We start from the raw sequence: 16,796 nt of genomic DNA, 5'->3' as shown, positions 1-16,796 counted from the left end.
TCACTCCCCTAAGTTCACATTTAACACTTTGATCATCCATAATGTTAACCCCTTCCCTGCCAGTGTCATTATTACAGTGACAGTGCATATTTTTAGCACTGATTACTGCAGTAATGTTACTGGTCCCTCCCCAAAAGTGTCAAAAATGTCAGTTAGGGCAGTGGTTCTCAATTCCGGTCCTCGGGACCCACTAACAGGCCAGATTTTAAGTATTACCTTGGGGGATGCAGACTAGAATACTGCAATCACTGAGCAGCAAATGAGATCACCTGTGATGTAATTTAGTTATCTTGCAAACCTGGCCTGTTGGTGGGTCCCGAGGACCGGAATTGAGAACCACTGAGTTAGGGGTCCGATCTGTCCGTCACAATGTCGCAGTCCCACTAAAAATCGCAGATCGCCACCATTACTAGTAAAAAAAATAATACATGAGATAAATCTTTCCTGTAGTTAAATGCGCAAACCATTTAAAATACGCTTATTGCGATTTTTTTTTACCAAAATATGTAGCCGAAAACAAACTGGCCTAAAATGTTAAAAAATGTTGATTTTTAATATTTTTTTTTGAGAATGTCATATAGAAAAATGTGAAAAATATTGTTTTTTTTTTTTTTCAAAAAAAAAAAGTGACAAATCTCAAAATATGGCCTGGTCATTAAGGGGGAAAATCTTCTGGTTAAAGTCCCACACATAACTCCAGAAAAGAGTGAACACTCAACTTGTTAAAATCAAAAGAGAGATTTCATTCACAACATTATTCATTAAAAATGTATACATGGATAAAAACAATCCATCCGATATGGTAACAGTTTAATTTTGTAAATATTTCCAGCGTTATTGCGCTTTGAGTGCCTCGGTGATCACCTTTGGAGAGGTTGGGATGATATCTATGCCTGTTACTTCAGAGTTGATGTAAGTGTTTTACCTTCTAAATAAATTGATTTGGGTGTCAACTTAGTGCTTAGCTAAATATTTATCTTTTTTTTTTTTCTGGAATTCAGCCCTGGCTCACATGTATGCGACTCTTTGTGTCAGGGGTGCATTTGCACGGCAGCCCATTCTTTTGCACAAAAAGAAAAAATATTTTTACTCATTTATGAAAAATCACTAAGCTGTATGTGAACAGGGTAAGTTTAAGTGATTTTACTTTTTACTTCATATATATATTTTTTTTATATTATTATTATTATTATTATTATTATTATTATTATTATTATTATTATTATTATTATTATTATTTATTATTATTTTATATTATATTTTAATATTATCATAAAAACTGTAATAAACACTGTTGTGATGCCTTTTCAAAAACGTAATATTAAAAGAATTGTTATTAAATAAAAGTAAATTTTTAATTTCTAATATATTCCAGCAAGATTATAATTTTTATGGTTTAGTTACACCGATACGACAAGTAACACACTCTAACCTGTTATGTTGGAAATTTCTCCTTTGGCACATGGAACACAATTGTAGCAGCATGTGTGGATTACTTCTTTAGGGGCTTTACGATATCCAGGAAGACACTTCTCATTGCACTGAGACTTAGGAACCTCAACAAATAATAGGAAACGTTATTTCTTAATAAAATACATTAATATGTACAAATATAATAATAAAATCAATATTTTTCAAAGTTTGGTATTATCTATCTATCTGTCTGTCTATCTATCTATCTATCTATCTATCTATCTATCTATCTATCTATCTATCTATCTATCTATCTATCTATCTATCTATCTATCTATCTATCTATCTATCTATCTATCTATCTATCTATCTATCTATCTATCTATCTATCCATCTATCTATCTATCTTAGGAATAAGATTTAATTTTTTTTTCCCCATCATATAAATTTTATTGAAAAAACTTGTAGTAAAACAATGTAAACAAATGTCAAACATAGAACAATATCACACTGAAAATACGATATATCCAATAAGTCGCGTCATTTAGCATATCTTGCAGAAATTAAAGTGAACAGTAACATTTATCTGATTGCCACTAGTGTTGAGCAAACCCGGACTGTTTTGTTCGTGTTCGTACCGGACTTTTGGGTATTCGGTACCCGGACCCAAACCCGGACATGTGTGTGCTTAATCTGGATTTAAAAAAGAAAAAAAATGTTTTACTTCATATTTAACTTTGACATACAGTCTTTATACAGACATAGTTACATAGTTAGTGAGGTTGAAAAAAGACATCAGTCCATCCAGTTCAACCTATGATGCGTGTGTGTGTGTTTGCTTTTAACCGTACATTGTATACCCCTGTATGTTGTACATTGTATACCCCTGTATGTTGTACATTGTATACCCCTGTATGTTGTGGTCTTTAAGGTGTCCATCTAATAGTTTTTTGAAACTATCAATGCTCCCTGCTGATACCACTGCTTGTGGAAGAGAATTCCACATCCTTACCGTTCTTACAGTGAAGAACCCCTTACGCACTTTAATGTTAAACCGCCTTTCCTCAAGTTTTAGTGAGTGGCCACGTGTCTTATTGTATCTCCTTTCTCTGAATAGTTTGTTCCTTATGCTCGGGTCACCAGTACAGTATTTGTACATTGATATCATATCCCCCCCTCAATCGTCTTTTCTCCAGAGAGAAAAGGTTCAGTGCTTGTAGTCTTTCCTCATAGCTGATGTCCTCCATTCCCCTAATTATTTTTGTTGCCCTTCTCTGGACTCTCTCCAATTCCAGCAAATCCTTCCTGAGGACCGGTGCCCAGAACTGGACAGCATACTCCAGATGTGGCCGGACCAGAGTCTTGTAGAGTGGGAGAATAATCTCTTTATTTCTGGAGTGAATCCCCTTTTTTATACATCCCAGTATTCTGTTGGCTTTGCTTCCGGCGGCTTGGCATTGCATGCCACTGCCAAGCTTGTTGTCTACCAGTACCCCCAAGTCCTTTTCCATCCTAGACTCACCCAGAGGTTCCCCCCCTAGTGAGTAGCTTGCTTTCTGGTTTCTGGCCCCCAAGTGCATTACTTTACATTTATCAACATTGAACCTCATCTGCCATGTAGTTGCCCACCCCGTTATTTTGTTCAGGTCCGCTTTTCTAACCTGCTCTTCAAAAAGCACCAATGTGAGGGGAAAATAATTATTTTTCAGTTTTTCATTCAAATGTTTTTTTTTTTTTTTTATTATTCAATAGCGGAATAAAACAACAACAGTATCCAACCTGTTAGGCGTGCGGTGTGTAGTGGCCAATATGAGGGGAAAATAATTCTTTTACGGTATTTAGGGTAAAAAAAATATATTTTTCAGTTATTCATTCAAATGGGTTTTTTTTAAAATTCAATAGCGGAATAGAACAACAACAGTATCCAACTTGTTAGGCGTGCGGTGTGTAGCGGGCATTTCCTGCAAACTCAGTGCATATGTGTCTGCATTTTAAAAAGAAAAAAATGTTTTTCCTTCATATTTTACTGTGACTTTCAGCGTTTAGACAGACACTGCATTTCAAATCTGCTATTCAACAAGCACAAATTAAGGGGACAATTATTTATCAGATTTTCATTCATACATTACAGTGAGATACACCCATTGCATACTGTTGTATTGCGCATTGCAATAAAAAAAAAAACATTTAGGGGAAAAAAAAGTTGATTGCGGCCCTGTCTGCATATGTTACAGTGAGATACACCCATTGCATACTGTTGTATTGCGCATTGCAATTAAAAAAAAAAAAACATTTAGGGGCAAAAACAGTTGATTGCGGCCCTGTCTGCATATGTTACAGAGAGATACACCCATTGCATACAGTTGTATTGTGCCTTGCAATAAAAAAAATGATTTAGGGGACAAAAGAGTTTATTGCGGCCCTGTCCGCATATGTTACTGTGAGATACACCCATTGCATACTGTTGTATTGCGCATTGCAATAAAAAAAAATTAGGGGCCAAAACAGTTGATTGCGGCCCTGTCTGCATATGTTACAGTAAGATACACCCATTGCATTCTGTTGTATTGCGCCTTGCAATAAAAAAACTATTTAGGGGACCAAAAAAGTTGATTGCGGCCCTGTCCGCATATGTTACAGTGAGATACACCCATTGCATACAGTTGTATTGCGCATTGCAATACGAAAAAAAAAAATTAGGGGCAAAAACAGTTGATTGCGACCCTATCTGCATATGTTACAGTGAGATACACCCATTGCATACTGTTGTATTGTGCCTTGCAATAAAAAAAAACATTTAGGGGACAAAAGAGTTGATTGTGGCCCTGTCCGCGTATGTTACAGTGAGATACACCTATTGCATACTGTTGTATTACGCCCTGCAATAAAACCCATTTCGGGGAAGATCCAAAATTCGATAAATATGAGGAGAAGGTCAAATAAGGGACGTGGCATTGCTGGTGGAGCTCCTGTTGCAAGGAGAGGACGTGGTCGATCTGTGCCAGCTACACGCACAGGTGAAACACCTTCCTCAGCTGCGAGTAGGCGACAGAACCTGCAGCAGTATTTGACAGGGCCTAATGTGCCTCTACAAATGTTGAGGCCAGAACAAGTAGAGACGATAGTAGATTGGGTTGTTGACAGTGCCTCCAGTTCCTTCACATTGTCTCCCACCCAGTCTTCTGCTGAAAGGTCAGAGTTGGCACCTGAAGCCGATGTCCATCAATCTTTCACCTCACCCCTTGCAAATCAGCCAAGCAGTCTGAGCCCCAATTCATGCAGCAATCTCTTCTTCTTTTTGATGACTCTGTTAGCATGGTTTCCCAGGGCCATCCACCTAGCCCTGCCCCAGAAGTGGAAGAGATTGAGTGCACTGATGCCCAACCACTTATTTTTCCAGTTGAGTACATGGGAGGACCATCGCAGCACGTCTCGGATGATGACGAAACACAGGTGCCAACTGCTGCGGAATTCCGAATTGTGGAGACAGACAAGGGTTGCAGGGGTGAAGACTGGGTGGAAGACTATGTGGAGGACGATGAGGTCCTCGACCCCACATGGAATGAATGTCATGCAGGTGACCTGAGTAGTTTGACGGAAGAGACGGTGGTCACACAGAGCCACCAGCACAGCAGAAGAGGGAGCAGGGTGCAAAAGCGGAGCGGCCATGCCCCTAGACACTATGCCTGCTACTGCCCAACACAGCAAGGGACTGAGCACACCAAAGCCAGCTCACAGGAGTTCCCTAGTGTGGCAGTTCTTCAGACAATGTGATGATGACAGGAGACGAGTGGTATGCACGCTGTGCAATCAGAGCCTGAAGCGAGGCATAAACCTTCTCAACCTGAGCACAACCGCATGACCAGGCATCTAAGTGCAAAGCACGAGCTGCAGTGGAGTAGACACCTCAAAAACCAAGAAAGGTCTCTGGCTCCTCCTGCTTCCTCTTCTGCTGCAGTCTCAGCCTCTTCATCCACCTCTGTAGTGACAGTGGCACCTGCCACCCCGCAAACAGAGGATCCACCAGCAACACCACCACCTTGGTCACCAACAACCATCTCCACAATGTCCCATGGAAGCGCTCAGCTTTCTATCTCCCAAACACTGGAGCGGAAGAGGAAGTACCCCCCCTACCCACCCGCGATCCCTGGCCCTGATTGACAGCATTTCAAAATTCCTGGCCTTTGAAATGCTGTCATTCCGGCTGGTGGAGACGCAGAGTTTTAAGAGCCTTATGGCAGTGGCTGTCCCACAGTACGTCGTGCCCAGCCGCCACTACTTTTCTAGGCAAGCCATCCCTTCCCTGCAAAACCAAGTGGATGACAAAATCAGGTGTGCACTGTGCAACGCCATCTGTGGCAAGTTCCACCTAACTACGGATACGTGGACCAGTAAGCACAGTCAGGGATGTTATATCTCCCTAAAAGCACACTGGGTAAATGCAGTGGTGGCTGGGCCTGAGGCGGATAGCAGTTTGGTGCATGTCCTTCCACCACCGAGGATTGCAGGGCGCTTCAGTTTGCCTCCTGTTCCTAACTCCTCCTACTCCGCTTCCTCATCCTCTACCGCCTCCTCTTCCGGTCAGCGTAACACCTTCACCACCAACTTCAGCACAGCCAGGTGTAAACGACAGCAGGCAGTTTTAAAACGTGCCTGTTTGGGTGAAAAAACACACACCGCACAGGAGTTGTGGAGGAGCATTGAACTGCAGACGATGAGTCGTTGCTGCCAGTGAGCCTCAAGCCCGGCCTGGTGGTGTGTGATAATGGGTGAAATCTCATAGCAGCTCTGGGCCTAGCCGGTTTGACACGGTTTGGCGCATGTGCTGAATTTGGTGGTGCAGAGGTTCCTTAGAAATTACCCCGATATGTCAGAGCTGCTGCAGAAAGTGCGGGCTGTCTGTGCGCACTTTCGGCGTTCTCATCCTGCTGCTGCTCGCCTGTCAGCGCTGCAGCGCAACTTCGGCCTTCCCGCTCACCGCCTCATATGTGACGTGCCCACAAGGTGGAACTCCACTTTGCACGTGTTGGCCAAACTGTGCGAGCAGCAGCAGGCCATAGTGGAGTTTCAGCTGCAGCACGCATGCGTGAGTCGCTCTGCAGAACAGCACTACTTCACCACCAATAACTGGGCCTCCATGCTGTTTTGAGTACTCCACCAACATGGCCAGTGACGATGACGCTGTTCTCAGCTTAACTATCCCACTTCTATGCCTTCTTGAAAAAACGCTTTGTGCGATGATGGAAGAGGATGTGGCACAGGATCAGGAGGAGGATAAGGAGGAGGATGAAGAGGTAACATTTCCAAGGCTTTCAGGGCAGTCATTCGCAAGTGGCTCAGAGGATGGGTTCCTGCACACACAAATGCCAGGGACACAATTGTCCAGCAGGAGCACAGTTCTGGAGGATGGCGAGGATGAGGAGGAGGAGATGGAGGAGGATATGGAACCATGTTCACAGCAGATGGCACCCAGGCCAGCTCATGGCCATCACTGGTGCGTGGCTGGGGGGATACGGAGGACACAGAGGATACAACTCCCACAGAGGACAGCTTTTCGTTGCCTCTGAGCAGTCTGGCACACATGAGCGATTACATGCTGCAGTGTCCCCGCAACGACCGCCGAGTTTTCCACATAGTAAGTTGTGCTGATTACTGGGTGGCCACCCTGCTGGATCCCTGTTACAAGGACAACGTACCGTCCTTAATTCCCTCACTGGAGCGGGATCGGAAGATGAGCGAGAACAAGCGCACGCTGGTAGACACGCTGCTGGTGGCATTCCCACCTGACAGCGGGGGCACAGTGGAAGCACAAGGCCAAGGCAGGGGAGGAGGAGTAAGAGGTCGTCAACACTGCCAGGGCACCGCCAGCACCTCAGAAGGCAGGGTTAGCATGGCCGAAATGTGGAAAAGATTTGTCCGCTCGCCACTAGAGTTGAGCGAACACCAGGATATTCTGGTTCGGGAGGTTCGACCAAACTTGAAAAAAAAGTCTGGGTTCGTGACCCGGACTTAACCCGAATTTTGTCTCGATCCCAAACCCCATTGAAGACAATGGGCACCCGAACTTTTGAGCACTAAAATGCCTCTAAAACAAACATTGAAAGGGCTAGAGGGCTGCAAATTGCAGAAAAATCATCTTAAGAGCATGGCAAGTGCTCTGCAAACAAATGTGGATAGGGAAATAACTTAAAAGAACATAAAAAACATAAAAATAAAAAATAATCATCTTGAATGATGTAGGAGGAGGACGAGGCCCATATGGAGTAGGAGGTTGAGGTGGCAGAGGATATGGCGGTGGATATGGCGGTGTAGGTGGAAGCGGCGGCGGCAGTGGAGGAGGAGGACGAGGTAGCCAATGCTGGTTTTGGTTTTTAATAAAAAAAAAAATTTAATTTGGGTACACCCCAAACGAGTAAGAAAGATCAAATCCAGCAATGGCTGGGTAAGGCCGGTATACATGTCTATTCTGCACAAGGTACGGACAAGTCCTGTGGGATCCATGCCTGGTTCATTTTAATGAACGTGAGCTTGTCCACATTGGCTCTGGACAGGCGTCTGTGATAACGCCCCCAGCCGTGCTAAATACCCGTTCAGATAATACACTGGCTGCAGGGCAGGCCAGCACCTCCAAGGAGTAAAGGGCAAGCTCAGGCCATGTGCCCAACTTGGAGACCAAGAAGTTGAAGGGGGCAGACCCGTCATTCAGTACGTCTAGGCGTGTGCACACATACTGCTCCACCATGTTAGTGAAATGCTGCCTCCTGCTAAGACGTTCCATATAAGCTGGGGGTGCTGCTGCTTGTTGTGGCAAGCTGACAAATCTTTTCCACATTTCGGCATGCTAACCCTGCCTTCTGAGGTGCTGGCGGTGCCCTGGCAGCGTTGATGACCTCTTCCTCCTCCTCCTCCCCTGCCTTTGCCTTGTGCTTCCACTATGCCCCCGCTGTCAGGTGGGAATGCCACCAGCAGCGCGTCTACCAGTGTGTGCTTGTACTCGCGCATCTTCCGATCACGCTCCAGTGAGGGAATTAAGGACGGTACGTTGTCCTTGTAATGGGGATCCAGTAGGGTGGCCACCCAGTAATCAGCACAAGTTACTATGTGGGAAACTCGGCGGTCGTTGCAGAGACACTGCAGTATGCAATCGCTCATGTGTGCCAGGCTGCCCAGGGGAAACGAAAAGCTGTCCTCTGTGGGAGGTGTATCCTCTGTGTCCTCCGTATCCCCCCAGCCATGCACCAGTGATTTCCAGTTCTATGATCACCATATGCATCTGAGCGTCTTCAATGTGGTCTGGTACATGGTCTTTCAAATGCATGCATATTTTAATGCCCTGTATGTATTTGTGACTCCCCTTTTCTTTGTTTTGTTTGTTTAATACTGTATATTATTGTGTATTTTGATCAATAAAAATTATTCTATTTACAATATACAGTGTCCAGTGGCATTTACAGTCCCACACCAATGGGGATCTATTTGTGTATATATATTGACTAGGGATGATGGCCACTGGCACTGGGTACTGAGTGTTGGGATTACTGTTTTTCTCCATCTCCTCCTTCTCATCCTCGTCATCCTCCAGAAGTGTGCCCCTACTGGACAATTGTGTCCCTGGAATTTGTGGGTGCAGGAACCCACCCTCGGAGCCACTTGCGAATGACTGCCCTGAAAGCCTTGGAAATAATACCTCTTCATTCTTCTTCTCCTCCTCCTCCTCCTCCTCCTCCTCCTCCTCATCCTGTGCCACATCCTCTTCCATCATCGCCAAAGTGTTTTTTCAAGAAGGCATAGAAGTGGGATAGTTACGCTGAGAATGGTGTCTTCAGCACTGGCCATGTTGGTGGAGTACTCGAAACAGCGCAACAAGGCACACAGGTCTCGCATGGTGGCCCAGTTATTGATGGTGAAGTGGTGCTGTTCCACAGAGCGACTCACGCGTGCATGCTGCAGCTGAAACTCCACTATGGCCTGCTGCTGCTCGCACAGTCTGGCCAGCATGTTCAAGGTGGAGTTCCACCTTGTGGGCATGTCACATATGAGCCGGTGAGCTGGAAGGCCGAAGTTACGCTGCAGCGCTGACAGGCGAGCAGCAGCAGGGTGAGAACGCCGAAAGTGCGCACAGACGGCCCACACTTTCTGCAGCAGCTCTGACATATCAGGGTAATTTCTAAGGAACCTCTGCACCACCAAATTCAGCACATGTGCCAGGCAAGGGATGTGTGTCAAACCGGCTAGGCCCAGAGCTGCTACGAGATTTCGCCCATTATCGCACACCACCAGGCCGGGCTTGAGGCTCACTGGCAGCAACCACTCATCGGTCTGCAGTTCAATGCCCCTCCACAACTCCTGCGCGGTGTGTGGTTTTTCACCCAAACAGGCAAGTTTTAAAACTGCCTGCTGTCGTTTACCCCTGGCTGTGCTGAAGTTGGTGGTGAAGGTGTTACGCTGACCAGAAGAGGAGGCGGTAGAGGATGGGGAAGAGGAGTAGGAGGAGTTGGGAACAGGAGGCAAACTGAAGTGCCCTGCAATCCTTGGTGGTGGAAGGACATGCGCCAAACTGCTATCCGACTCAGGCCCAGCCGCCACTGCATTTACCCAGTGTGCTGTTAGGGAGATATAATATCCCTGACCATGCTTACTGGTCCACGAATTCATAGTTAGGTGGACCTTGCCACAGATGGCGTTGCGCAGTGCACACCGGATTTTGTCACCCACTTGGTTGTGCAAGGAAGGGATGGCTTGCCTGGAAAAGTAGTGGCGGCTGGGCATGATGTACTGTGGAGCAGCCACCGCCATAAGGCTTTTAAATCTCTGCGTCTCCACCAGCCGGAATGACAGTATTTTAAAAGGCCAGGAATTTTGAAATGCTGGCATTCAGGGCCAGGGATCGCGGGTGGGTAGGGGGGTACTTCCTCTTCCGCTCCAGTGTTTGGGAGATAGAAAGCTGAACGCTTCCACAGGACATTTTGGAGATGGTTGTTGGTGATCCAGGTGGTGGTGTTGCTGGTGGATCCTCTGCGGTGTGGCAAGTGCCACTGTCACTCCAGAGGTGGATGAAGAGGCCGAGACTGCAGCAGCAGAAGAGGAAGCAGGAGGAGCCAGAGACCTTTCTTGGTTTTTGAGGTGTGCACTCCACTGCAGCTTTGCACTTAGATGCCTGGTCATGCAGGTTGTGCTCAGGTTGAGAACCTTTATGCCTCGCTTCAGGCTCTGATTGCACAGCGTGCAAACCACTCGTGTCCTGTCATCATCACATTGTCTGAAGAACTGCAATGCTAGGGAACTCCTGTGAGCTGGCTTTGGTGTGCTCAGTCCCTTGCTGTGTTGGGCAGTAGCATGCGTAGTGTCTAGGGCACGGCCGTTCCGCTTTTGCACCCTGCTCCCTCTTCTGCTGTGCTGGTGGCTCTGTGTGACCACCGCCTCTTCCTCCAAACCACTCAGGTCACCTGCATGACGTTTATTCCATGTGGGGTCGAGGACCTCATTGTCCTCCACATCGTCTTCCACCTAGTCTTCACCCCTGCCCTCCTTGTCGGTCTCCACAATTCGGAATTCCGCAGCAGTTGGCACCTGTGTTTCATCATCATTCGAGACGTGCTGCGATGGTCCTCCCATGTACTCATCTGGAGACATAAGTGGTTGGGCATCGGTGCACTCAATCTCTTCCACTTCTGATTCAGGGCTAGGTGCATGGCCCTGGGAAACCATGCTAACAGAGTCATCAAAAAGAAAAAGAGATTGCTGCATGAATTGGGGCTCAGACTGCTTGGCTGATTTGCAAGGGGGTGAGGTGAAAGATTGATGGACATCGGCTTCAGGTGCCAACTCTGACCTTTCAGCAGTAGACTGGGTGGGAGACAATGTGAAGGAACTGGAGGCACTGTCAGCAACCCAATCTACTATCGCCTGTACTTGCTCTGGCCTCACATTTGTAGAGGCACATTAAGCCCTGCCAAATACTGCTGCAGGTTCTGTCGCCTACCCGCAGCTGAGGAAGGTGTTTCACCTGTGTGTGTAGCAGGCAAAGATCGACCACGTCCTCTCCTTGCAACAGGAGCTTCACCAGCAACACCACGACCCAGGCCACATCCCTTATTTGACCTTCTCCTCATATTTATAGAATTTTGGATCTTCCCCGAAATGGGTTTTTATTGCAATGCGTAATACAACAGTATGCAATGGGTGTATCTCACTGTAACATATGCGGACAGGGCCGCAATCAACTTTTTTTGCCCCTAAATGTTTTTTTTTTTACTGCAAAGCGCAATACAACTGTATGCAATGGGTGTATCTCACTGTAACGTATGAATGAAAAGCTGATAAATAATTGTCCCCTTAATTGGTGCTTGTTGAATAGCAGATTTGAAATGCAGTGTCTGTCTAAATGCTCACAGTACAATATGAAGGAAAAAAGTTTTTTTCTTTTTTAAATGCAGATTAAGCAGACACATATGCACTCAGCTTGCAGTAAATGGCTGCTACACGCCGCACAGCTAACAGGTTGGATACTGTTGTTGTTCTATTCCACTATTGAATAGAAAAAAAAAAACAAACATTCAAATGAAAAACTGAAAAATATTTTTTTTCCCTAAATACTGAAAAATAATTATTTTCCCCTTACATTCGTGCTTTTTAAAGAGCAAGTTAGAAAAGCAGTGTCTGTGCAAATATGAAGGAAACATTTTTTTTTTCTTTTTTAAATGCAAATTAAGCAGACACATATGCACTGAGCTTGCATGAAATGTGCAGCACTGCACGCCGCCCACCTAACAACCTGATAAAAGTTTTTTTCCTCCTTTCTCCTCCTCACTGGGCTCAGGTCAGGGCATAAAGATCGTGCACTGCACCCCCACACAATACAATAAATGTAGATCGCTGTCTGATTAAAGAAGATTGTTCCTATGCTTTCCCTCAAAGAAATCTCCAGCCTGACCCTACAGTAATCTCCTATCTCTCCCTCCGGGCAAAAAAGATTGTGCACTGCACCTCCACACGATCAAATCAATGTATATCGCTGTCTGATTAAAGCAGATTGTTCCTATGCTTTCCCTAAAAGCAATCTCCAGCCTGACCCTACAGTAAACTCCCATCTCTCCCTCAGCAGCATCAGGAACCACTCCCTAGTATAGTTATAGCAGAGTGACGCGCGGCGCTTTGTGACTCCAGCTTATATAGAGTCTGGGTCACATGCTGCACTGGCCAATCACAGCCATGCCATTAGTAGGCATGGCTGTGATGGCTTCTAGGGCACACTAGTTAAACGCTTGCTGATTGGCTGCCTTGCACCTGTTGAAAGCGCGCCATTAAAACCACGCCAAAACATCAAATAATGTTATCGAATAATGGACAGTGAAATGTTCTGGTTCCGGTCTGGGTACCGAATACCCAAAAGTCCGGTACGAACCCGAACATTGGGGCCCGCCGCGAACTCGCGGTTCACGGACTTTTGAGAAAATGTGCGGCTGACGTTCACGAACCGCCCCGGCCGATGTTCGTCCCTCCCTATTCAAGATGTTGCCACAATGTATGATTTGCTGCACACATGCTTGATACAGATTGTAGTGGTGGACATCCACCGGTAAATAATTATGGCTACCAGAATGACAATCTATTACACTGCAAGTGACTATCAATAAAGGTAAATGTATACAACTATTAATATTAAAGAAATACTACAGACAATCACAGTAAAAATCATTATTGACATGTAATGAGCTTTTAAAATTGGTCTGTATTGTGCAAATAAAATAAAAAGCTCTCTTTGTACCTTATATTTGTTCAAAAGTGCTCCGGTCACGTGACTTTATTTCCTCAGCTCCCTCTGTCTTTTACAGCAGCTGGGCGTGCCATTACGAAAGTGGCATCATCATTTGTAAGAAGTGTGTGTCTCTCTGTGTGTGTGGCATTTAGCCACATGCAGTGAGCATAACATACTTATCATGCCTGCTTGTCTGCTCTCTCTTCCCCCTTCTCCCTCCCCCCTCTTTCTCTCTCCCCCTCTCTTCCCCCCTCTCTCTCTCTCCCTCTCTCTCTCCCCCTCTCTCTCTCCCCCTCTCTCTCTCTCCCTCCCCCTCTCTCTCCCTCTCTCTATTCCTCTCTCTCCCCCTCTCTCTCTCCCCCTCTCTCTCTCCTCCTGTCTCTCCTCCTCTCTCTCTATCTCCCTCTCTCTCTCCCCCTCTATCTCTCCTCTTCTCTCTCTCCTCCTGTCGCTTCTCCTCTCTCTCTATCTCCCTCTCTCTCCCCCTCTCTCTCTCTCTCCTCCTCACTCTCTCCTCCTGTCTCTCTTCCTCTCTCTCTCTCTATCTCCCTCTCTCTCTCCCCCTCTATCTCTCCTCCTCTCTCTCTCATCCTGTCTCTCCTCCTCTCTCTCTATCTCCCTCTCTCTCTTCCCCTCTATCTCTCCTCCTCTCTCTTTCCTCCTGTCTCTACTCCTCTCTCTCTATCTCCCTCTCTCTCTCCCCCTCTATCTCTCCTCCTCTCTCTCTCATCCTGTCTCTCCTCCTCTCTCTCTATCTCCCTCTCTCTCTCCCCCTCTATCTCTCCTCCTCCCTCTCTCCTCCTGTCTCTCCTTCTCTCTCTATCTCCCTCTCTCTCTCCCCCTCTCTCTCGCCCCCTCTCTCTCTCCCTCCCCCTCTCTCTCCCTCTCTCTCTCCCCCTCTCTCCCCCTCTTTCTCTCCCCTCTCTCTCCCTATATCCCCCTCTCTCTCCCTCTCTCTCTCCCCCTCTCTCTCTCTCCCTCCCCCTCTCTCTCCCTCTCTCTATTCCTCTCTCTCCCCCTCTCTCTCCCTCTCTCTATTCCTCTCTCTCCCCCTCTCTCTCCCCCTCTCTCTCCCTCTCTCTCCCCCTCTTTCTCTCCCCCCTCTCTCCCTCTCTCCCCCCTCTCTCCCTTCCCTCTCTCTACCCCTCTTTCTCCCCCTCTTTCTCTCTCCCCCTCTCTCTCTCCCTCTCTCTCTCCCCCTTCTATCTCTCCCTCTTCCCCCCCCTCTCTCTCTCCCTCTCTCTCCCCCTTTCTCTGCCCCCCTCCCCCTCTCTCTCTTCCTATTTCTTTCCCCTCTCTCTCCCTTTCTCCCCCCTCTCTCTCCCCCTCTCTCTCCCCCTCTTTCTCTCTCCCTCTCTCTTCCCCCTCTCTCTCTCCCCCTCTCTCTCTCTCTCTCTCTCTCTCTCTCTCCCTCTTTCTCTCCTTCTCTTTCTCTCCCTCTCTCTCTCCCCCACCCCCTCTCCCCCTCTCTCTCAGGAAGCCAAAACGAGGCTTTGAAGACAGGAGGATTTTGTTCTCTGTCTGACTAAGGAGAGGAGGGATGGGGGTGTGGTTGGGCTGGGCTGGGCTGAGTGGGGCTGGGCAGGACAGGGGCAGATGTAATGAATAGTAGGCATGCCTAGACAAGAAAGAAGGACGATGTTTTCAGGAAGGAAAAGGCAGCATGCAAATTTCAGATAACAGGAAATAGAGTTGTCAGTGGAAGAACAGGAGGAAGCGGTTTGTCCAGCTTCGATAACACTTTCTAAGCTCCACAAGCAGCTAGCCAGAAAATGAATAATATCAAAGATATTTAACATACTATTATTAGGAAAAATATAATTTTTGACTGAAATTCCCCTTTATTACTTTCTTTAGTATTATTAATCTTACCTTGCCATTTTTCCATGTGATTTCTTCCAGTAAAAAAGTGAAAACTTCTTCCATATCTGGAAAAAATTCAATAAAGCCCACATGTCTTTTGTCAATGTAAATTCCATTTGAGCGAAATGCCCAATTAAATAGATAGAGAGTTGATGGATTTGTGCCTTCCTCATTAAGTAAAATATTTGTTTCCCAATTATCTACATAGGTAACTCTCTTCAAATAACGGTGAAGCTGTTAAATAAAAACGAAAAAAAAAAAAGAACATGCTTAGTATTGACAAATCCATTCCTGTTGGAATATTTGTATTGCGTGTGTCTAGTTTTTAAATAATTTTTATCAAAAAAAAAGAATGAAAAAAAGTAATAATTGTTCTTCCTATCCCCTGGAGGGTAAATATGGAGACATAGGGAATAATATATTTACTCACATGTCCCTTTTAGAATTTTATAATGAAGTGAAGACAAAAAGAGTGCAACATTGTGTATAAGTTAACACGTTGGCTCCTTGGCGCTGAGCGGCCGCATATTTGCATGCATTGGTGTGAATACAGATGTGCCGAGAGGTTGCTCCTGGCACAGTTAACGGTGGCTAACGAAAAGCTCCTGATTGCTACTTGCCATTGGGAGCTTTCTGATCATGTGACTGCAATGACAGCCAATCATGGCAATCACATGACTCATAAACCCCGCCTCCCGGAATTCTAAACCCATTAAAGGGCCAGGAGGCATGTGCTCCAAGGGGTTAACTTTCTATTACAATATGAGAACACCAATGGCTGGGCACCTTATCCTTAAAGCAGAGTTCCACCCTGAAATTTTTTTTACCGTCCGCTTGCTTTAATTTACCTGAAAAAGAATTGGATAATTTACATTTTTTTTTGTTTCACTTACCTTCTTTTTAATGAAAATATACTTACCTCCCTCTGTGGCCGTGGCCCGCGCCATCACTTCCTCCTTGAATTGACTCCTGGGAGATAAGCGTCATCGATCCCAGGAGTCAATGTATATCAAAAGGAAAAAAGTTTGTATGAGGCACTACCTGTTTGAGCAGTTTCTAAAAAAAGGGGGGAATGGTAACCCCTATACAGGTGTATGTGCACCCAAAGAAACTTGATAAAGTGCTTGGTGCAAAAGGTGAATATTAACAAAACACCCCACAAGGGGAAAAAAGTGCACTGTGACAAATAAATAATATACTTAAACGTGACTGCTCATATGTTTAAAATATTATATAAAACTAATAACATATAAAGTGCCAGTGAAAATGTGCAAAAACTGCAATATCGATAATAATATGCCAATTATTTTATTTTTTAGAAACACACCCTACAAGTGTAATAGGTAATGGTGAATAAGTGAAAGTCACATCTGGTCACATCTGAATCAGGCTTTTAGCAGAGCAGAGCTGTAAAGAGAAGAAAATCATCATTTAGGACTGAAGGAACCCCTGGCTTTGGATTTTTTCCTCTGTGGCTACATATCCAGGTCTCTGGCCCAGAAGAGGAATTTTTGGGTGAGAGTGTTACCAATCGGTTGCTATCTTTGGGCACCTCACTCATAATACACTTTATGGTTGAACTTTCACTTATTCACCATTACCTATTACACTTGTAGGGTGTGTTTCTAAAAAATAAAATAATTGGCATATTATTATCGATATTGCAGTTTTTGCACATTTTCACTGGCACTTTATATGTTATTAGTTTTATATAATATTTTAAACATATGAGCAGTCACGTTTAAGTATATTATTTATTTGT

General features: G+C 45.4%; 1 protein-coding gene across 1 annotated transcript in view; it reads right to left on the bottom strand.

The window, feature by feature from the left end:
* The window catches only part of LOC309568874 (vomeronasal type-2 receptor 26-like), a gene marked incomplete at its 5' end in the record, with an annotated part of 96,804 nt that overhangs the window by 8,432 nt on the left and 71,576 nt on the right, over nt 1–16,796 (bottom strand). Inside the window, one exon of the mRNA XM_082274658.1 lies at nt 1,433–1,556. Within this exon, the coding sequence (XP_082130784.1) occupies nt 1,433–1,556 (124 nt within the window). The remainder of the gene's footprint in view (nt 1–1,432; nt 1,557–16,796) is intronic.

This window comes from Pelophylax lessonae, assembly GCF_965119305.1.
Source record: "Pelophylax lessonae genome assembly, chromosome: 1".
NCBI classification, from domain to species: Eukaryota; Metazoa; Chordata; class Amphibia; order Anura; family Ranidae; genus Pelophylax; species Pelophylax lessonae.
Note: the sequence above shows the minus strand (reverse complement) of the source record. Positions and strands in the feature narration are given on the sequence as shown.